We start from the raw sequence: 24,601 nt of genomic DNA, 5'->3' as shown, positions 1-24,601 counted from the left end.
AGGGACCAAAATAGGTATTAAACATTTACTTTATCATATGAACTAGTATAAAAATCTAAAAGTACATTCTTCTTTTTCTTATCTTTGTTAAGATTGCATGTTATTAAACATGTACTACTTAAGAAGAGGAATTTTCAAGCTAAGATTTTGAAGATCTTTTGTGAACTGTTTGTCAAGTTAAAAACTTTTGTCTAACTGTGATTCATCATATAATTAATAGTTACGAAAATATGCAAAAACGTTTTAACAAACAATTCAATTATGCTTTTTTTAATTGGCCTATTGTTATAATCTTTAATAGGAATGAGAATAAAATCATTTTCGAGGGTATTATCTGAACCCGTTCCCCGTTTGGACGAAGAATTCTAGCATTGATTAGGTACATATATGAGTAATATATGATTTTTTCAATTGGATATGGAGATGATGATGAGTATGTACATACCTATCCTATCCCCGTTCTCATATCTATCTTAACATTTTTTTTGTCATGTGTAAATTACTAAAGTACACATAGTTAAAGTAACAAAGTTAAGTGTGTGTGTGCGCGCGTGTGCGTGTATGTGTGCGTGTGTGTAGGAAGGGGGTGTGGATGTGCGGGCGTGCATGTTTGTGTTTGTTTCTCTCTTTCTCTCTCTCCCTCTGTGTCTGTGTGTATTTGTGTTTGTGTTTATGTTTGTGTCTTTGTGTGTGTGTGTTTGTGTATGTGTCTGTGTATTTGTGTATGTGTCTGTGTGTGTCTTATTCTCTTGTTGTTTTACGACCTTTTTTTTTCTTTCACCACACACTTTTTTTTCTCGTCAATTATTTGACTTGTTTTATATTCATGAAATTCACTCTTCAAGACTTTTTTTCCTCTTATCATAGCCTTTGTTCGGCTATATTCAAAATGCTACAGTGAATCAAATAATTTTTGTTTTGTATTTGTATATTTATGATCTTTTTAATATTTTATTATTATTATTTTTTCACATAAAAATATTCTTATTTAATTGCATAAACCCTAATATAAAAACTTATATTATTTATTCTATTTGATTTTTAATTTCTTAAAAAATTTCTATTTTTCTAAAGTAATTTTCATTATTTCTTATCAATTTGACTAGTTTGATATAAATTTCTTTTTAAATCTTCATAAACCTTTTCGAACCTTAATTATATATAGGATAATGATATTTTGACAACATTTTTTTGACAACATTTTATCATCATCTACAATCAATAATAATAATCATAAACACCAACATGGGCCAATCACAAAAGGACACACAGATAGTGTTAAAATGTTGTCAAAAAGATATTGTCAAAGTATCATTATTTTTATGTGTGTGTGTGTGGATTTTAAATTTAGAAAAACAAATGTCTAATTTAAGATTAATTGATATGACTATTAATTTTTTCTTTAATAAATATACGTAACAGTTATCAAACATCAAATACTAATTACCTTAATTATTATCCAAATTCAAACGAAATTAACATAGTTAACATTTTTATTAAAATTTTATTGTACTAAAAAAATCCAAATTTATTATAATTGATTATTTATACGATAGTATAAAAATTGAAAATTGTAACATCCCAGATTATATAGAAGCATATAACATAGTAAGTCCACATTTAAATAAAAGAACAGTTAGAGTAGACTGTAAATAAAGTTTGTTAAGTGTACAGTCATCCCATAAGGAGTCAGAATTTAAAACTTAAGCATCCTAGAGTATTTCAAAAGATAAGGAATAACTGATAGAATCCTAAGGAGAGTAAGCAGCAACATCATCTTCCTCCAAAGCCTGCTTCAGAGACACCTCATCCATCTCTGCTCACATCCAAGTGGATGATCATTGCAAAAGAAAACATACCCAAGCAAACACAAACACACAAACAAGGGTGAGCTAGATATAAAAATCATGTTATAATAGTCATAGACAACATGCAAGTAAAGACGGATATACTATACTATACAAACATGACTTGTTGCACTTAAACTTGACTCGTCCGGACTTAGAATGATTGTCAAGCTATGGCGGGTTATGCACTCGTGGTGGCTTCTACTACTTTGCAAAGCCATTGCCAATGGGTTTCACCCTACCACACTCACGAGGTTAGTCCGTTATCACTCACCTTGGGCCATACTGGAAGCACTCAAGACTAGGACCTCCTACTACTCCTCACCACATGGATCAATCCTCTCTACTTGAGAATGAAAGACCATTGGAGCGTCAGGAAACCCCCCAAGACTGAGCTACCATACAAATCATTCTAAACACACTGAAAGGGCACCACCATATATCCTCCTTGAGGATCATGGAATTACGTCCAATACTAATACTTTCCACTTTAACACCAACATGTTAATGCAACATAAACCCTTAAAGCAATTGGAACAATTAAGTAAAATAGCATACTGGAATAAATAGGAATATAGGTCGAACAGAAAACAGCAACACATAATGGGCAAGACCGAACACCCTGTGAATGGTGGAGACCGAACGGTATCTCACTTCCCAAAGGACAGGACCGAACGATCCATAAATGGTAAGACTGAAGACTGACCGAACACTATTCAGGATCGCTCACCAAGAGAGACTGAACGCTACCTGAGACCGAACGCTACCAAGACCACCCACTGACCGTACGCTACTTAAGAGACCATCCACTAAGACTGAACGCTACCAAGACCACCCACTAAGACCATACGCTACTTAAGAGACCATCCACTAAGACCGTACGCTACTTAAGAGACCATCCACTAAGACCGAACGCTAACAAGACCGAGCACTAAGGTCGAACTCTACTTAAGACCGAGCACTAAGATCGAACGCTATTACTACCGAACGCTAAGACCGAACGCTCAACAACGCATGGCCGAACGATTATCAGTTGCGAAACTGCATAATTCTGCAGAATTATGTACAACACCTAACATAACCTTTCCTAACCATTTTTACTAACTTCTAACAATCTTAATTTTAGTTTTATACTTAATTAAATTCATCTAAATGATTCTGAACATTCCTACTACCATTCTAAAGTGATTAAGATCAAGTTTTATCTTTTGAAACATCAATTTCCACAACTTAAGGACCCAATTTCGATTTTACCACTTCTAACATGTTCTAGTCCAGTTTTATGATCCTAACAGGTCACAAATGACTTGCATAAGATGTCCCAACAACCCAAATGTGCCCAGAATCCTTACTTCCCAAAATCACTACCTCACTTCCTCTCAAGTGACCCAAAACCCTTACAGAATACCATTTTTTTCCATCCATTCACTGTTACAACATATCTCTCAGCCCAAACACATCAACATAGACATTACAGAAATGAGATACATCCAAAATAGTATACACACATTACACTTCGGTTCCACAACCGTACAATCCAGTACATGCAAATAAATCTTCTCAATCAAAGCACAACATCAACATCATAATAGTACAAAAATCCATATACATACAACACAGGCAACCATTTAAAAACGCATTCTAGCTCCCCTTACCTTGAAACTTCTTTGCTCAGCTCAAAGACCCGTAGCTCCAGTACCCCACACGCGAATAATCTAGACAGCCCCTCGCTAAAGAATGAAAATCTATTTGGATGGTTGCGAAGGTCTCTATGCCGCGATCACTTGAGCACCACCTAATCCAACATGCAACCATTAAACGTGAGGGAATGGATAGAGAGAAGGCAGAGAGGAGGAACAAGCTTTTTAGAGAGAGAATGAGAAGTTGAGATAATGAACTCAGATCTGAAAAGTCCTTCCTAAGGTCATAGTGGCCTTAGTGTTATGGGTCTGACTGCTTCAACATAAGACCCAACTACCATATATTTTCAGGCCTTTTCAAAAATCACGATTCATTTGCACACTTTTTATTTTCTTTTATTTTCAAGTGTTCTTTTTTAATTTTTTCACACCCTTAAAAAACTTAAAAAAAATATTTTACAAATAGTAAAAAATTTATTATATTCATACTAATGAATACATACGTGTTATCCATGTATGTGTCATATTTTTTTATTGTACATAATTAATTTACAATATATATATATATATATATATATATATATATATATATATATGTTTTGTTTTTTTATTTTATTCTCCAATAAAATTTTTAAATTAAAAATATCTATATCATATTTTTTTTGAGATTTATCCTTTGAAAAAAGTTTTTTAAATTTTTTTATTAATTTTATCCTTTAAATAACTATTTATTTTTTAAATTTAACAGTTTTGTTTTCGATTTTGATATTTTTTAAAACTTATTTATTTTTTTAATAAAACTACCTAAAAAATAAATATAAGTTATTTATATTATTTATAATTAAATTATAAAATTATTTATATAAAATTTAATAAGTTTAATAATAATAATAACACTATTATTATTTTTTATATAGAAAAATAACACACATACTCTATTTATATATATAACTATGATTAAATATAATATAACACATCTACATTGTCGATAATAGGGACTAATATTTGTAAAAATACAGGCTATACTTTATAAGCTACTAATAAATGTAAGATATGAAACTTTTCATTTTTTATTTTAGCAATTCTTTAATCAAGAGTATTTGATTACTATTATATTTCATTATCATGTACTGATACATATTAGACATTATACTATTTTAACATTTTATTCTTTTAACAATTCTATAAACATGCATTTGTTTAATAAAATATTTAATGCACTGAAATAAAAGATAAAGGAGATGAGGGTTGCGCCACCGTTTTTCCTTTCCCAAATCCCAATCATGGATTCTAATTAAATTATAAAAAAATTAGTATATAAACAGTGAAGAGTTAAGAAGGTGTGAGAGAAGAAAGAGGAGAGAGAGGTCAAATCGAGCGGCCAAAGGTTGGTTTCTTCATTAGTATTTTTGTGGTGGTGGTGCTGGTATTAGCCAAGCTTAAGAGGGTTTCAACACAAAAAAGAAAAAAAAGAAACGAACAAGAGAGAGAAAAGGAAAGAACAAGAAGGGAAAAATAAGAAAAACTGGTGAGATAACAATATTTGAGAGAGATAGTTACAAGCAAGCTCCAATTCCCAGAAAGAAAAATTAAAACTGTTTAACTTTCATTTCTTCCTATCTTACCCCTCTGATCTCATGCTATCTTCCCTCATGTATCCCTTTGATTTGATTCGCAAAGGTATAATTTTTTTCTCACACTTTCCTTAAATTTCAGATCTTTCACTTACCCATCTCTTTTTAAATTGTGTGTTTTTATCGGCAATTACCTGCTCTGGTTATGTTTGATCAATTGGATTTTTTGGGATTTTTTGGGGTTATCTTTTGATAATTAAGGTGTTGAATTGCTTGAGATCCCGTAAAGGTCTTGGCTTTCATATTGGAAGGTTGTGTTATTGTTATGGTCGTGCTTTGACTTTTCTTTTTTGCCTTCAACTGGCTTTCATCTGTCGCAGTTTCTTTTTTGTTTTTTGTTCCTATGATAAGGTTTAAGAGTTTGGAAGTTTTATTTGGTTTTACTAATTGAATAATTCTTTCAATTGTTTACTTAATCTTGGCTCTGTCAATTATTTGCTTCAGAAAAAAAATTAGGGTTTTCACCAATGCATTTATGGTAAGCAATATGAGCTAAAAGTTGTGTCTGTAGTTCATAATAGTCACTCTGTTGTTTAATCGAGTTTATGTGATTTACTTTTCAAGTTTCAGTTTTGTAAATGGTCAATATATTATTGCCTGCAGTGATAATCAACATATTTAACTGGAATTCTTTATTGAGTTGCGCATTATGCATCATGTGATATTGGATACCGTGGAGTTCACTTGTCTAGTACGTGATGCATGAAAGTTTTTCAGGATTTTTGTTGTTCCAGTGTTTTCTTGTGATAGTCTGTTTGATGAACTTAGTAATGACCTAGTTGAATTATTATTGCAGGGTTTGGTTGAAGCCGTCTGGAATATTTCTGTTACAGTTCATAAGGTCCATCTATGTTTTAGTCATTTTCAACATATTCTTGTCAATAATGAGCTTATCCAAGAAAGTATCCCAAACAGACGCTAAATTGAGCGCCCCAAACAAAGCAACCTCTTTGAATCCAAATGCAGCAGAGTTTGTTCCATACTCCCTGAGATCATCTCCATCTGGAAGCACTAGCTCAGTGGATGCAACAGCGAAGTTTACTAGTACCGCTGGATCTCTTGGTAAAACAGTTCTAGATCGATCAGAATCATCCATTTCGAACAATTCTGATGATGAGGCTCACCAGTACTGGCGTTGTCAGCTGCCTGATGATATCACTCCTGACTTCAAGGTCATGGGAGAAGATGAATCCCAAGGTGTTAACAACCTCTCTTTAGCAGGCTTATCTATAAATAATCATAATGAATCCTCAATATTTCCTTCATCTAAGGAAAGTAGATATATGTTAAATGAGCTGCAGGAATTGTCTCAAGAACACCTTAATGGCAATACTTTTGCTGATAAATTAAGGTTTTCCAATTCAACCTACAGGGAGGAACCATCTTCACCAAGCCTTTTGAACTCTTCAGCAAAGCCTTGGGATAGGCAAATTGGGAAGACGGATTTGCATGTTAGCAATGGTCAAGAGGCACTTGTTTATGATGACAACTCTGGAAATAGATTCTTAAATGATGGTTTTGCTGGGAATTCTCTTTTGAATGATACTGATTTGAACCCTTTGGAGTTTTTAGCTTCTCTTTTTCCTGGGTTTGCTTCAGAAAGCCTTGCTGAAGTTTTCTTTGCCAATGGATGTGATTTACATCTGACCATTGAGATGCTCACTCAGTTAGAGGTTGGTTCTTCATGTAATACCTGATTTATGGTTAGATTATGGCTCATTGTAAAGCCTCTTTTCATGTTACTGTTGGTAAAAATGCACACACATGTGTTATAACTGGATCCTAGCACGTGTGATGCAATTCTTGGTCAGAAAGGCACATCTTGCTACGTAATTTGGTACAATACTATATTAAATGTGAAGAGTTGGAAGCTAAAGATATGGGGAAATATGTGTACCTTGTTTTGACAGGGAAGATCTAGCGTTCCATGAAGTTGTGAGGCAACTCTAAGGCAATCCATCTCCCTGTTTCTGATCACTGTTTCCCTAAATCTTATGGCTTATGCTTCATGTAAATAAGTGACAATTGAAATTTAATTTCCAAGTTTTTGGATATAAATATATATAAATATATATATATATATATTGTTGGTATATGATATAGTAATACAACTATCTCTTGGTATTTTTTATTTTGTGGATGTTATTGTCATCTCTCATGAGTTCATTTCTCTGACATTCGTAGTCAAGGACTTTTACGTTGATTAGATTTGCTAAACCTCCTCTCCGATTTTGTAGATTCAAGTTGATGGAAGTAGCTTCAATCAGAATTTGAGTCCAAAGACTGTGTCAGCTCCCAATCTGAGTGCAATGGAATTTCCAGCTCTTACTTCATCAAATGGCCAGAGTACTGCAAAATATGCTGCAGATAGTGTTCAAAGTGGCAATCCTTACTTATCATCTGATAAAGACATGCTAATGTTCAAATTTAGCTCTTCTACTCCATCTAGAGGAACTGTTGACTTTGCTTCAGCTGTCAGGAAATTGGCTTCTCAGGATTCTGGTATATGGAAGTATGATAAAAATGGTTCTGGTGATGCTTCCACGGGCTCTAGTAGAAGTTTAAATGTTCTCGCTAGTGCCTACAATGGTGGACAAGGGAGAGCCAACTTTAGTGATAGATTACAGAACAGCGGTTCTGCTCGGGCAGCTCCAGTTTGGCTTGAAACTGGTGACGCAGTTGGTAAATATTTATGTTTATATGCTTCAACTGTGTGACGAATTCTTTCTATTCCATGTTTCCTTTAACAATTTTGAATGGCAGCAAATATGTATTCTGAACTGCGGGAGGAGGCTCGTGATCATGCACGCTTGCGTAATGCTTATTTTGAGCAGGTGGGTTTTTGTTTCATGGGGTGATGGAGGAATTAATGAGAATATGAATGAGAGTACAATGTAATGATTTGGCTACTACCTACGTACTTCTCTGGCTTGTATACGTATGCTTTATCATACTTCTACCCTTCCATATTCTTTTAGTATTTAGTCCATAATTATGTTATTTCCTTTGTTTTCTACTATAGTTTTGGACAATCAAATTGAACATGAAGATAACTTTTAGGATGGCACCAAATTGAGTATTCACCAACAATAAAGTAAAGGAACATTTGCTTTGTGACTGGCAAAATCCTTCCAGAGCATTAAATTTTTAGTTTGCTTTGATTCAGCATTAAGTTTTTTCTTATTTTTTATTGCAATGCAATTTGTCCAGTTAACAATTTTGTAAGTCAAGTTTCAACAATTGCAATCTATCCCACTAGCTCGGGAAGAGGTGCAACATGAATCCACCCTCCTTAATTTTTGTGTATTGAGTTTAATTCTTCAAAATATAAAAAAACAGGCACGACAAGCCTACCTTGTTGGCAACAAAGCCCTTGCAAAGGAGCTAAGTGTTAAAGGGCAACTTCACAACATGCATATGAAAGCTGCACATGGAAAAGCTCAAGAATCTATTTACCGTCAGAGGTTCGTTTTCCAATTCTATCATTCTTTCTATCCATGCAGCATTGGCTTAACAAACAGAAGTATGGCCATTGAAAAGAATGCTGGTCTCATTGGTTATGAGAAGTATGAAACAATTTGAGTGGTTTAACATACACAAGTGATCGACAGTTTTCCAATCCAATTGCTTGCAGTGAAAAAAATGTTACTAGTGAGGTTCAAATGAGAGTACTACTATTTCTATGAAAAAATCTACTTTCCAAACTGCTGCAGCCTTTCCTTCTCAATCATTCACCAATAGAGGCTGTCAAACAGTTGAATGCTCCTAAAGAAGAGAGAAAAAAGAAGCCTAGGTGCTGCATTCTGGTGGAATCATTGTGATGTGTATATTGATTTTTCAGGAACCCTGTTGGTCCAGAGATGCAAGGTAATGGGAGGGGGCACCAGAGAATGATAGACCTGCATGGTCTGCATGTAAGTGAGGCTATTCACGTGCTGAAACATGAACTGAGTGTGCTTAGAAGCACGGCCAGAGCCGCGGAGCAGCGTCTACAGGTTTACATCTGTGTTGGCACCGGCCACCACACCCGGGGCTCGCGCACTCCGGCTAGACTTCCGATAGCTGTACAGCGATATCTACTTGAAGAAGAAGGCCTTGATTTCACCGAACCACAGCCAGGTCTGATTCGGGTGATGATATACTGAACCAGGGAGGTATACAAGTTTCTGACACAGTAAAAATCCATCATGAACACATAGACATTGTTGTAGTCATTCTTGTATCTGTATATGGGAGGAAGTAAGCCAAAAAAAGGAAAAGCAAAAAGGGTTGAAAAAAGGGAGAAAAAGGTTAGAGAAGTAAAGAGATGGGTTGTAGAAGAATTGTAGCATTGAAGGTTTGTGTGAGGCATCTCATCACATTAGTCAGTCAGCAGCAGCAGGGACTATTTCAGCATTACCTTTTGTTAATTTTGTACCCTAATTTTCATTTCTTTGTTAAATTTCTTTTTCATTCAGATATAACGGATAGAACTCAATTACATGATAGAATCACTCTGCCAATTAGATTCAATGCCAATTTATTTACAGCTCAAACTTCAAGCTGGTCTGGTTCACTGTTCAGTCTTGTGATTTTCATGCACATAATACTAACAACATTTGCAGAAGATATGCTGCTTCATACTTCATGTTCTTTAAAATCTGTCTCTCTTTGGAATTATTATAGGAGAACATTTATTCTTTTTTCCTACTTATTATTAGAAAATAAACTATGTATTGACAATGTAAAGTAATTTTATTTTATACTATTGTATGCTAATGCCTATTTTTTGATTGGTTGATGACGAAAATCTCTTATTTCTTCATCATTATTATGCAAGAAAATGGATTATGCACCAGAGTAAAATAATTCTTGTAATATCATTTAAGGATAACTTATCGTCAATAATGAATTTATTGACTTTTTAATAATTACTTTTAAAATTTACACCACCTATTGATTGAAATAAATGTTTTCCTTAGTAAGGATTTTTTTTTTAAACGAAGGCAATTGCTTCATAAAGTACTAGCACGGAATAAAGGAAAATAAAGTAAAATTGATCCATATCTTATTCCGAATCTATACCGAAATATAGAGAGTGTTTTTTCAAAAATTTCACAATTGATTTTGGTAAAACTTTTTGAACTTCGGTAAAAAATTAACTTTTTATCTCTCCTAAACAACTCATACCCCCACTTACCACCATATTGAACAGACATTTAACGAATTTTAAATTTAATTGAAAGTGTCAACAGATCCATTATAACATTCAATTCGCGATGGTTTTGTTTCTATGGAAACTCTAGACAGATTTCGAAAGTTTTATTTTTTATTTTTAGCTTTATAAATGTCTTTTATTTATTTTAAATTAATAAATTAATTTTTTAAAATATTAACTTATTAAACAATATTAAATTAAAATATATTATAATTAAATTTTAAATTAAAAAACAAAAATTTTAAAAATATGTTAAATAGATTTTGGTTAAAACATATGGTAAAGGATTTCAAAATTCGTTTAAAATTTTTTTAATTTTATTTTTTATTTAAAATTTAATAAACATTTAATTTAATTTAGTATATTAAATTAGATTTTAATATGATTTAATATATTAAATTATATTTCGTATTATTATTATTTTTATTTTTCTCTTATTTTTTTTATTTTTAATATTATTTTTAATATTATTTTTATAGTTATTATTTTATTTTTTATTATTACTAATATAATAATGGAAATAATATTCTAATAATTTTTAAATATTAATATATAGTAAATAATATTAAAATATTAAATTAAACTACAAGTTTTGTTAAATTTTAAATAAAAAACAAATTTTAAAAAAGTTTGTTAAAAAAATTTGGAAATTTGTTAATATAGTTTAATGGATTTCGAAATATGTTTAACAATTTGTTTTAAATCTAGTTTTTTTATTAAAAATTTAGTAAATATACAATTTAAGTTAATATTTGATATGATTTAATATATTAAATTATATTTATTATTTTTATTACCATTTTTTATTTTTATTTATTATTATTATTATTATTTTTATTTTTCTAGTTATTATTTTTATTTTTTACATAAATATTATAATAATGGAAATAATATTCTAATAATTATTAATATATTAATATATATATATATATATATATATATTAAATAATATTAAAATAAGAAAAGTTTTGTTAATTTTAAATAAAAAAATATTTAAAAAAGTTTGTTAATTAAATTTCAAAATTTGTTAACGTATAAATTTTTTATAAATTTTGTTTTTTATTTAAATTTTTATGAATATTTTATTTAATTTAATATTTTAATATAATTTTGTATATTAAATTAGATTTCTTCTTCTTCTTATTATTATTATTTTCGTTTTTTATTTTTATTTTTATTTTTATTATTATTATCTTTATTATCTCTAGAATTATTATTTTTGTTTTTATTTTTCTAGTATAAGTATTATAATAATAGAAATAATATTCTAATAATTATTAAAATAATAATATCTATTAAATAGTACTCAAAATATATTAAATATGGAAGTAACCATGTGATGGGAAGTAATGTAAAAATCTGGAAGAAGAATAATATATTAAGGGTTAAATATGTTTTTAGTCGCTAAACTATCAAGCGATTTTGTTTTTAGTCTCTATTTCAAATTAAGTATTTTTTAGTCCTACTCCTTTAGAAAAACATAATTTTTCGTTCTAAAAAACCAATAGCGTTAAAAAGAAGTTGAGCTGGCTAACGGTGGAGTGTCACGTCATCTTTTTTTAACACTGAGTCAATTTGACCCTTACCGTTTGGTCAGTCATCATAATCATTCGGCCACCACCAATATTGTTCGGTCACCACCAATACCGTTCGGTCATTCCGTCATCATAACCATTCGGCCATTACCAATACCGTTCGATCATTAACAAAACCGTTCGGTCACCACCAATATCGTTCGGTCATTCAATCATCATAACCATTCGGCTTTACCAATATTGTTCGGCATTACCGTACGATAAGGGACATATTGACTCAGTGTCAGAAAAAAAAAATGACGTGTCACTCCACCATTAGCCAGCTTCTTTTTAACGCCGTTGATTTTCGAGGACGAAAAATTATGGTTTCCTAAAGGTGAAGGATCAAAAGGTACCTTAGTTTGAAAGAGGAACTAAAAACAAAATCACTTGATAGTTTAGGGACTAAAAACATATTTAACCCATATATTAACTATTTAAAATATTAATTATTTATTGAACACTAAGGGTTAGAGGAATAATACAAGTTTATTGCATCTTGTTTTTCACCATCTATGTAAGCATTGCTATAATATCGTTTACATCTTGTTCACTTGAATAGATTTGAGAAAGAGTGATTGAATGAATTTGAAACGATTTGAAGGTAAACTTTTTGTTGTGTATTTGAGTAGCTTTGGAGATAAGTGAAAATAGATTTGGAAATAAATTTTTTTAGTCTATCATATCAATCAAATCCTATACTAATTCTCACAAACTAACCTTATGGACTTCAAAAACTCTCATTCACCAAAATATATATACATGTACTATAGCATACAGCAGAAGAAGACGGAGATTAGATATTTGGAAAGGAGAATCTCATAAAATGTCATACAGTATTGTGAGCTGCTGAACCACCATACTACTGAGCAAGAGCATCCTCATGCTTCGATACATATCCATTAGAGCTGCAACGATACTACTATCAGGATCCACTTTTGACACATCAGTCAAACCCATTGCATGGAGCTGGCGTCCTAAAGCTTGAAGACCATATGCATACTGGCAACACTTGTACAGTCCAAGCAGTCAATGCCGTTGGTACGAAGAACTCCACTCTGAAAATGTGGTGCATCACTAAAATTATCTGTTTTAATCTGATGGTTAGTGTCAGTCTCTTTGTCTCGGTTAACCACATAATTTATCATTTCATTACTGTTCCCAATCCTCACAATATCACCAGAACTAGCTCTCAAATCTCTCAGTGAAGCATCCCTAACAAAATAAAGAATTAGTTGAGAACATAAATAGAACTTCCATTCTCTAAAGCAACATGTTGCACTTTTACAATTATGATAAAATAAAAATGCAATAGCATCTTGTTGGCTCAGTCCAAATAGACAAACCCAGCCAAAGATTATGCTTAGTAGTAATAGGCTTGAGCTGTTAGTTCTACGGTTCCGTTTGTTATTTGGTCCTAGGCCACACTTCATGCTGTATTGCTCCTGATGTAAGGAATGAGGAACGAAAAACATTTAGTTAGGCGAAGACACAAATATTCTGCATCACATCTCTACCTAGGGATGGCAAAATGGGCTTGGCCCGGAAAGCTTTTTGTACTCGAAGTACAAACAATGAGATAAGGAGAAAATTCTAAAATACTAGACCATGGTGACTCTAATTACTAATCACAAAAACTTTGATGATGACAAATGATTTTATATTAGATCTCTTAACATTTTCAAATTTTTTCATTGGAGCCTCTTCAGGTGCTGTTGCCACCACAATTGCTGTTACATTAACACCATCAAAATAAAACATTCATCGAATTATTTATGTATTTAAGTTTAAATATATGGTAACAACAGAATGTGATTATCTACTGGAGCCCAGGCTTAAAGACCCTTAGAGGAGAGATAACATAGATATATGACTACTGGTATAATCTATTATTTCTTGGGTGGCATTACTACTAAGACCTAGCTTTCCATTGTTATCAGAAATCATCACCATTCATTACAGATTAAGTCCACTTCTCAGTAATCCAAAACTGAAGTGAAACAGACAAAAATGAAAAGACAATCGGAAAGAAACTTCATTTTCAAAGTCCAAAAATAGACAGATCAAAACCTCAAGAAATGCAAGATCAAAACAAGAAAGAATATGAATTTATTCAATAATTTCATGATTTTCATGGAGACTTCTAGTTCCATGTCTCTTAATTCGGGAAAGTGCATATATTAACAGTGAGGGCTCTAGAGCAGCAGGTGGTCATATCTCATAGCAGAAGTATGAGTCTAAAAGGTAACAGGACCCTGCATTTTTTTTTTCTCATCTTTGCTATTTTATGGAAAACAAAAGGGCTTGGTACCATAAAAAAACAGTATAGCTGAATAATCACTTTATTAGTAAAGAAAACAAGACAATATCATAATGATATCAGTGCCTGCATCAGGAAAGAAAGTACAGAGCAGTAAGACAAATGGAAAGTATCTCTAAACAGTTAGAGAGTGTCTAGTCTCCCCCAAATCCCAGCCCAAAACCAGCACCGCCCTCCCCCTACTGTCTTCTCACATCTTATACCCATACAACAGAATCACTTCTTAACTACCATGCCAGCTCGGCAGTTTGTTACATGGAAGGATTCTTCTCATTCTCTCTCCTGCCATTTTTATTCCCCACTTTGCCATTCCTTCTCTTTCTAACATACACCTTAAATATTTTGGGTTTGGGCCTGATTATTTCCGGATTCCTATCAACAATCCCCTTCTCAAGATGCACCTTGTCCTCAAGGTGAAAGTCAGGAAAATTCTCCTTGAACGTAGATAGAACTTCCCACGAATTTTCAAAATCTGGCAATTCCTTCTACCTAATAAGAACTTCGAGATGCCCTTTTGGTTCCTTCTAACAGCAAGCTCTTATGCTGGTTGAACCTTCAATTCCCAATCATCTGCTAGAAATAGAGGTAACAGTTGGCTGGTGATTGTTGTAGACAGCTCATACTAGATAGTCTGTTATCAATTGTTCAATTTGCCTTCAGACATTAAAAAATAAGCTGATAAATGGTTACACATCTATAGAAAAACCACAAACAGATCCTTGCACACCAGTCCCTATCTTCAATTAGAAGAAACACATTAGTCAAACTACATAGGCCTTTTGCCGTACATGCCAGGCTAAAACCTCTTCATAAGACAAGTTTCCTCCAAAAATATCCAAGGCACTACCCACAGTTACATCCACACGCTCCATTCCGGCACTTTTTATCCTCTCTAGATCAGCCATTCCAGTCACACCACCAGCATAGGAAACAGGAATTGGTGAATGTTTGTCAAGCAAGGCAACAAGCTCTTCGTCAATTCCCAACCTCTTCCCTTCAACATCTACACCATGGACCAGAAACTCATCCGCAAAACTAGCCAGAAATTCCATTACACCAGGATCAACAAAAACATTACTGAACTTCTGCCATCTATCAGTGACAATTGCATATTTACCATCCTTTTTTTCTACAACTGAGATCCAACACAAGCCTCTCTTTGCCAACAATTTGAACAAGATCTTTCAGCCTTCCAATATCCATTTGTCCATCATTGAATACATAAGATGTCACAATGACATGGCTCGCTCCCTCTTCTATGAAACTCCAACAATTGGCAGCATTTATCCCCCCTCCAACTTGTAGACCTCCAGGATAAGCATGCAATGCTTCAAAGGCAGAAACTTTGCTCAAAGGGTCTGCACCAAGCATGATGACGTGGCCACCCGTGAGTCCATCTCGTCTGTAAAGAGTAGCATACTCGGCAGCTGACTTATCAGACTCAAAATTGGTCACAGGATCCAACCCATCACCCCCTTTCAAGTCTTGCAAGGTTGACCCCACAATTTGTTTCACTTTTCCCTTGTGGATATCGATGCAGGGACGGAATTGAACCGCGCATTGAATGGAAAGAGGAGATCTTCTACTGGAATGTGAGGAGAGAGTGATAACAGGAAGATTATTGGGACAAAAGATGGGTGAGGTGACGAAAAGCCCGAAGGAATGTGATGCAGAGATATTTTTCATCATTCCTTAAGAAAACTGGGGTCATATCAAATCTTGGATTTATATTATCTTTTTTGCAAAATGTTTTTTCATAACACTCTTAAACCTCTTTTTAATGTTTTTCCAAGTACTTTAGTTCGTATCAGAACTAATTTTACAGGATTAATTCTTAATAGGACTCGAGAAAATAATTATGAAACATGGATAATAATCGTCCTCCTCTATTCAAAGGAGAGAAGTTTGATTATTGAAAACAAAGAATGATCACATTCTTTAAATCATGTCACATTAACATGTGAGACATCGTTGAAAAGGGCAACTACATACCCATTGATAAAGGAGGAGAGTCTCTCACCAAAAATAAATGGACATACGAGTAGAAACAACTATATCTGTTAAACTCTAAAGCTCGCAATTCACTAATGTGTGTACTTTCTAAAGAAGAATATAAAAAAGTCCACTCCTACCAAGGAGCAAAGAAAATGTGAAAGCTTACCGAACACTCTATTACAAAGCGCGTCATGATCGATAAGATAGATGAGACTTTAGGAGGAGAGACGACGTAGTAATTAGTTGACCAATTCGACCATCTAGAGATCGTTGGGCGTCATTGTAGACTTTAGCTGACCATTATTCAAAAAATAAGTAGACCGACCAACAACCTTCATTACTATTTTTAGGTAGTTGGTTTTAAACCCCTTAAAGGAAGCATTAAACAACATGAACAACCACCGCCCTTTCTTTGATATAAGGGATACCCATTCCCTGTTGCAATGTGATCGGGTCTAGAAAAAAAGGAAAAAACTAGGTGGAGTGAGAGACATTCAAGGATTTACATATTACTTCGAACGTTTGTATAAAAATCCACTCGTTCAGGTGAAGTTGGGTAGATGCCATGCTAAGTTCTCGAAGAACACCCATTTGAAAACTCGTTAAGGGGTAGCCTAACAGACATATCCTTGAACATGGTGGAATATGTGTAGAAGAAATCCAACGCATAACCTTTCATGCCATGGTTGAAGTGCTCTTCTTGCACACAACAAGGTTGAAGTGCTTAGCATCGGCGCCCTCACCAAGCCCACTTCACTAGCGAACTTCTCCAAGGACTTCTCGGGGATGAAGGAAGACACATAATTCCCAGTCTCGTGAGGAGCCCAGTCATACCCCAAAATGGGCAGGATTGACGCACAACCATCGATCCACTCCTCGATCGCATCCACTGTAATCGTGACTGTCTCACCCTTATTTTCTTCTATGACGTTATTTGTATTTACACAAGCCACTGCGTAACCCAAATCCATGTCTCGCTCGATTGATCCAAAGTGGGAAGACTCTAATGGCTATCAACATAACCCTAACCTCCCCTCCCTTTAGACTCCTCAGACAAGTATAACAGAACAATCAACATTATTACCTTTGGGGGAAGAGAAGTGCGAAAATGCTCAGTTCTTTTAAGAAGAGTTGATAGAAGTGGTGAAAATGACATTGAGCCCCACTTCTATTTATAGTCGAAATGGGCGCTCTTGATGGCCGAAATCTTGTAACCTTCATTTCAAGAGATGCACAAATTCCAACAAGTCACGTGTCCTATTCCCATTGACTATGACTCCTCCCAACTATCACATCCCTGGGGATAGCTTCCCAGTTGAACGGTCATGAAGCGACTCCACTATCTCAAAAACGCATGGAAGCCTTCAAAGTGTAAAGCCTTCACACATCTTATGTGTTTGGGCTTGGGGGGGTCTGCGTACTGTATGTCCTTTCGGTACCGGACAATCCCAACAATCAGAGACATCTAGTGAGCCAGTCGGTTCAGTATCGTGAATGAAGCGATCGACCTTAAACAAAAATTAATTTTAAAGACATTTAATTTATCCAAAGCATTATCATTACCATTTGAACCATAATTAGGTCAACACTTATCTGAAGTCTATCCTGAAATATATAAATACATGTTTTATGTATTGTGGTAGGTGTGTTATATTTAATACACAATTATTTTTTATTTTTTAAATCTTTACAAACTTTGGTATTGTAGTACCTTATGCAGGTAACCTTCTATTTTGACTGAACGGAATAAAAGACGACAGGTGACCTACCAAGACCTGAACAAGGAGTTGGACGTACAAAATATAAAAGATGCTCAATTCCGGAAACCGAAACAATGTTAATTAGTTACATGTCATTAAATTAATCATATATTACATTTAATAATGTTTATAATAATTTTAATGTTTATCTAAATATCTTATAATAAATTGAAAACATATAAACATTAAATTCTTTCATATTATAAAAATAAACATTATTATCTTTTATCAAAGGCTGCCAATGTAGCAATATGGAATAAAGAAAATTACATGGAGTTAGAATAGAACAAAACAAAACACTAATATGTTATGACAGTATGGCCAAAGAATCATCTAAAATCACAGAGTTGATCTATAAAACCAATGATGCACAAATGTGATTTCAATGCACGGAAGTGGCTAACTAAATTCAGACTTTCTAGTTCAGAGATCTAATTTTTGCATGTAAACAAATAGAGGTGAAAGGAGGTCTAAGAAAAATAACTACACATATCAGCGATCATAATAACGTGCCGAAATATAAGAAAAAGACTTTGAGGTGGTCATGTTGAAAAGATTTCACTATAGTGAAATAATGCAAGATTACTTTTCCTTGTGATGGAAATAATGTGTAGTAGAGTAACACAAACCATAACAGAGGTTATTTTACCCACTTACCTATATGTTATATGTGTGCTTTAATTTGCCAAAATCATGTAATGTGCAGAAGAATAAAAGAAACACTATTTTTATATAAATCTGTATATATTTATCATGAAGATCTAATGTTAAACAAATATTATACATATTTTTTTGTATATGAGTTCGACCATCCGAGTATTTTAATATATGCATAATAAAAAAACATTATTATTTCAAATAACGTAACTTATATATATATATATATATATATATATATATATATATATATATATATATATATATATATATATATATATATATTATTGTTTCAGTCATACGTATATTTGGGACTAAAGTGATTCATAAATTGTTTGGTAGAAAAATAAACTATAAACTAAGCAATTTGATGTTAATTTATCCAATTTTTTTCAAGACCGTCCGTAACTATTTATGTTCTGGATGATAGTTTGAACACCTCTTTTTTAAGATTTTAATAAACTGTATATTTAATAAAATTTGAATTTAGCAAAAATAATCATACCAAGTGCTTACTAATGATTTATCCATAACACATCGTTTAATTTTTTTTTCAATAAGATTGTTATTACCATAAAGTGAATATCTTTTAACTGGGCTCTATGTAATGATTCTTTAACTATCATTATTTATGGAAATGAATATATAGAGGATTAAATATAATATCAAATAAACGTTTACTTTAGATGATGATATGATATTCAAGTCAGTAAAAAAAAACTATTAATAAAAAATTAGATGATAATATAATTATTTTAACATAATAATATTAAACTTTTTATATATTAAATATAGTTTTAAATTGAAATACGATAGTATAAATAATTTCAATATCGATCTAAAACATTTGATATGTTACAAAATTTAATTGTTAAAAAGATTATGTATGTTTATTTTTAAAGTTTGAAGAGAAAACTTTATCAAAGTTTGAAAAATAAAAATTTTATTTCATGTTTAAGTTTAGAGACACTAAAGTAAAAATAAATCATGATACTAATTATACTTTATATCATATATGGAAGCCTGTTTAGAAATATGTACGATCAAATTGTAAAATAAATTTGGAACAATTAATTTTAATGTATATAAAGATAAATATACAATTTTCCAAACAACTATTTTTGAGCAATTTGAAGTGCACTAATATAACTCCCTCCACTACGAATTCCAAATCATAATATTTGAACAAAATGAGCAAGATGAGGGGACAATTGCTTCAAATTCATACGATTATTATGTTCACTAATTAAACACAACTAATGCGCATAAAAAACTTATTACTATTTTTTTTCAGTAACTCATTAAGAAATATTAGAAACAAAACATCTCGGGATTTATAGATAACAAGTTCTACAATCATACATGTGATATCAAGCTATTTTATCTCAGAAGGATTTAATTTTATTTTTCTCATAACTGAATTTGGTTATTACATGAAAGAGAAGGTAAATAATATCAATTTTCGTTAAAAAAAAAAAACTTAACAATTACTATTTTCCATCAACAACTGATGTTTATTCACTTTATATATTCATTTAAAACGAGTAACCCTAGAAACAAGATCCAAAAGAACAAGGCAGTGCTTGTTAAATCAACACAACAGAAAGATGGCAACAAAAACTAGGCCACTTTCCATAATATCTATGACATGCTACATATATATAAATATGGTGTTTTTCATATATATTTTTCTTATGAAATGTGATATATGGTGTATTTGATATGAACTGTATATAGTCACAGCCAAACTATTATAATTAAAAACAGCCACGTAGAAATGGCTACAAAAAAAGTATGATAGAGAGGCTTTGTTTGTTGGTGGTGATGAGTTGCAAGAGGTGAATTCAATCAAAAGTTCCAACTCCAAAGAAAAGAGTGGTTAGAAAAAGCATCATGATCATGATCATCAACTTCAATCTCATCTCCATTGTGAAAGAGTAGTGGAGTGTGTGTTGTGGGGCACAAAAACTCACCCTTCTCTGCTTCAAAATAGAGGCCAAAATCGGAGCCATTCAAGTCATCCAACATGTTCATAAATGTCCAATCCATGGTGTCTTGGTCCACTCGAACATCATTGTTTGTCCCACCATCATAAATAGGAAAGGTCGTGTTTATTTCTGTGTGTGTGGTGTGGTCAGACATAGACTCACTCTGAACTCCAACTTCTCCATCTTCTTCTTCTTCTGCCAAAATCTCCACCACCTTGTTCGCAAACTTGGCCGCCACCTCCTGGATCTCTTGGTGGCTGCAGGGTATCTTGAGCGACTCCATTTCGAAGCGATGAGGCGTGTCGGGGAAGTTGAAACTGGCACCCTTCCCACGCAGGCAATAGAGAGCAGCATCAAAGGCTCTTGCTGCCTTCACTTGCGTGTCGTAAGAGCCCAACCATATACGCTCACGGCTGTTTGGAAGCCGAATTTCAGACACCCATTTCCCCCATTTTCTCTTCCTCACTCCTTTGTACATCTTGCAGGCGGCACTGGAATTGTTGGTGGAGAATGAGTCATTGCAAGAAGTGGGAGAAGAAGAGGAAGAAGAAGAAGAATCAACTCTGGTAATGGCCGGTTTCACCATGTGTACTATACTAGGGTGCTTGTTTTGTTTATTGGTTATGTTGTGATGATTAAGTTTTGAGGGAAATTGACGGCGGAAGGGTTTATATAGGGAGGAAGAGTGGTGAAGGTTTGAAGGCTAAACGTGTTTATCAAAGGAGCGTACAATGAGTGTAGGCACGTGGCTGAATGATATCGTGAACTCAGTCCCATATGATATTTGTATTTTTCAACAACAAGAAACACCACGTGTGGAAATTATTGGCCTCAACTTCATAAAATAATCTGTGTAAATATATTATGTACCATACAAAATTACAAATACATTTTTTATTTTAAATTTTTAGTTTTCAAAAGTAAATCTAGTAATTTCTATTATCAGAAATTTTTGTTTTTTTCTGTGTTTTGGTTTTAAAACTCAGAAGCAATGTAATATAATATTTGCACCTCCATTTTCTCTTGCAACTCTTTATATATATATATATATATATATATATATATATATATATATATATATATATATATATATATATATATATATATATATATATATATATATATATATATATTTCATTTTCTCTTTTTTATTCACCCCTTCTATTTCTCTTTTCAATTTGTCCGTTTGCTTAACTTACAAGGGAATATAAATACATTTTGAAAGAAAAGAAGGAATGGAATTAATTGTAGTTAATTAGTTATTTTAAAGAATAAATACTATTTGACACATAATGGGATTTACTATGGTGAAATTATTTATGCAAGCTGGATAAGGTTGTTTAGTTACTTTTTAATTTTTCTTTGCTAGTTGAAAATTTTATAAAACCTTATAAATATGTTGATAAATTTTTTTTAGGAACTTCTTTTCTTAAAATTACTACTTCAAGTAACCTTCTAAAAACCTTATAAATTTAGTTTTAATATTTAAATTTTTATTTTGTTACAATATCTATTAATTTAAAAACACAATAATTCAAATTAAATAAATTACAAAAACCTCAAAATATATTAGTTGAATAACTTTCATATATTTGCTAATTTTCAGCTCTCCATTGTTTTAAGGTATAGTTTGATCAAATACAACATTATTCTTTCTTTTTCTTAAAGTACATATTGTTGAAAGTCTCACATTTATTAGACATAAGGTCAATTCATAATTTATAAGTGAGTACAAACTTCATCTTACAAGCTGATTTAGAATCTATCGGACCACTCATTAAAAATGTCTAATCCTACAGGTTTTGTGAGAAAGTTAGGTTTAAAATCCACTACTAATATATATATATATATATATATATATATATATATATATATATATATTTTACCATTAGTCATACTTATAATTTAGAAAACTAGTGCACCTTATCTCTTATACAAATTTTCTATTTTTTTTTATCTTTTCATACATTTTTTAAACTCTATGTTATATTAGTTCGAAAAATTTATACTAATACCCATTAAAAAGCCGAAATAATCACATTTAATGAAATATTTTGTATAGAATCACAGTAGGCACTCACAAGATTAAGAAAAATTAATTAATTTTAAATCACCACGTCTTGACAGATTACTAAATTTGTTCTTTTATATATATATATATATATATATATATATATATATATATATATATATATATATATGAATCACTATCTGTTTTGGCAAAAAAAAACATCACATTGACTTGGGATATGATTATAGGTATAAATAATATTTAATTTTTTAATTATAGGATGGGTTGAATATGTTTAAATCTATTTCATCTTTGTATTCATCCCCATACTTTTCTTCATTTATTCTTATTTTTGTAATTTTTTTTTGTTACTTTTGCTGTCCATTTTCTTTTCTGCTTTCTCAATTGTGTGGTTTAATCTGTATTGTTTAGTGTTTTCTTACATGAGAATCTGGCTTATAATTTGAAGTGTCCAACCGTGTTAATCCTTGATTGACGGTGTAATATAAAAAACTTATGTTATTTATCTAAAAAAGTTATGTTATTTATATACAAAACTATGTTATTTATATAAAAAACTTATTATTATTTTTTGTTTGATTCTTAATTTTTGTTATTTGAAAAAATATTGTTTTTTTAAAAGAATTTTTATTATTTCTCATGATTCAATCATTTTGATAGTATGGTTTCTTAGCTTTTCAAGATAATTCTATCTTATCTAGTGCTTTCAAAATATGTTAGAACTCGCGGGTCAACTCGGTCTACCACGGATTCAGGTTGGGTTTGATTTGAAACAAATGTAATTTTTTTATACGGGTCAATTTTCAACCCGGTCCACTTAGAACTTAGCTCATTCGGGGTTGACTTACTAACCCACTTAATTTAATTTAATTATCTATTACTTTTTGTTTTCAATATTATTAGTTAACACTTTTTTTATTGTATTATAGATAAGATAAAGAAAAAGATGTCTAAAGAGAGAAAAATATTATGAATTTATTCATTTAATACTCTAATAATATAAATTGATAAGTGACACAAAAATGATTAATATTAGAAACTTATTTGTTCGTTGCTATGCTTGATTTTGGATTAAGTTTGAATTGTGTTGTACTTTTTTTTATTTTGAATTGTCTTTGGAGTTTAACATCATTTTAGTGAAATTTATTTACATTTGAATTACAAAACTTTGATATTTTTTAAATTAAAAAAAACTTGTAATTAGATGAGTTAGTGAGCCAACCCATTTAACCCATCAACCTCTGGTGAGTTGAGCCGAGTTCGAATTTTTATTGCTCGCTAATAAGTGAACCGGATTGGATTGACATACTAAGTGACCAACCTGCAGTAAGTCGAGCCGAATCGGACCAAGTTACCCGTTTTGACAATACTAATCTTATCATATCCTTAATTTTATGATAGAACCATTGTGCTTTCTATAACCAATAGAACTATTACTACCTTTCTTATTCGACATATTAAGTAATTTCCAAAAGTCACACACACACACATATATATATATATATATATATATATATATATATATATATATATATATATATATATATATATATATATATATATATATATATATTAGGTTATCCAATAAACTATATGACTATTTTAGTAATTTAAACAAGACTGAAATGAAAACAAGAATAAGTATTGGAATGAATATGTGAATAAAGATGAGACGAATATGTTCATACTCATCTTGTTCTCATACTCAATTTAAAAAAATCAAATATTTTTCATAATTGTACTCATGCCCTTATTCGATTGATGTAAAATTTTTTCGTGCGAGTTCGAACAATATCTTCGTGGATGAATATATTTATCGTACCTTGTAATAAAATAATTTATTATTATAACTTTTATTATCAACATACAACATTGAATAAGTTTAAAAAGATTATATATATATATATATATATATATATATATATATATATATATAAATTTGAATTATTATTAATTT

At 31.6% G+C, this 24,601-nt stretch overlaps 1 protein-coding gene and 2 pseudogenes across 1 annotated transcript; 1 reads left to right on the top strand and 2 right to left on the bottom strand.

The window, feature by feature from the left end:
* The first annotated feature begins 4,812 nt into the window (after positions 1-4,812).
* Positions 4,813-9,676, top strand: LOC124843487 (polyadenylate-binding protein-interacting protein 7-like). Its single transcript, XM_088099969.1, has 6 exons — positions 4,813-5,167; positions 5,918-6,794; positions 7,359-7,803; positions 7,885-7,955; positions 8,461-8,585; positions 8,963-9,676. The coding sequence occupies exons 2-6, from the start codon at positions 6,006-6,008 to the stop codon at positions 9,264-9,266; spliced, it is 1,734 nt and encodes a 577-aa protein (XP_087956095.1). The 5' UTR covers positions 4,813-5,167; positions 5,918-6,005; the 3' UTR covers positions 9,267-9,676.
* A 4,528-nt stretch (positions 9,677-14,204) lies between these two features.
* LOC124843471 (1-(5-phosphoribosyl)-5-[(5-phosphoribosylamino)methylideneamino] imidazole-4-carboxamide isomerase HISN3, chloroplastic pseudogene) lies at positions 14,205-15,916 on the bottom strand (annotated as a pseudogene).
* A 4,225-nt stretch (positions 15,917-20,141) lies between these two features.
* Positions 20,142-21,237, bottom strand: LOC124843463 (ethylene-responsive transcription factor ERF018 pseudogene; annotated as a pseudogene).
* Between the last annotated feature and the right edge of the window lie 3,364 nt (positions 21,238-24,601).

This window comes from Vigna umbellata, chromosome 1, assembly GCF_029865625.1.
Source record: "Vigna umbellata cultivar VRB3 chromosome 1, Vumbellata_1.0, whole genome shotgun sequence".
Lineage (NCBI taxonomy): Eukaryota > Viridiplantae > Streptophyta > Magnoliopsida > Fabales > Fabaceae > Vigna > Vigna umbellata.
Note: the sequence above shows the minus strand (reverse complement) of the source record. Positions and strands in the feature narration are given on the sequence as shown.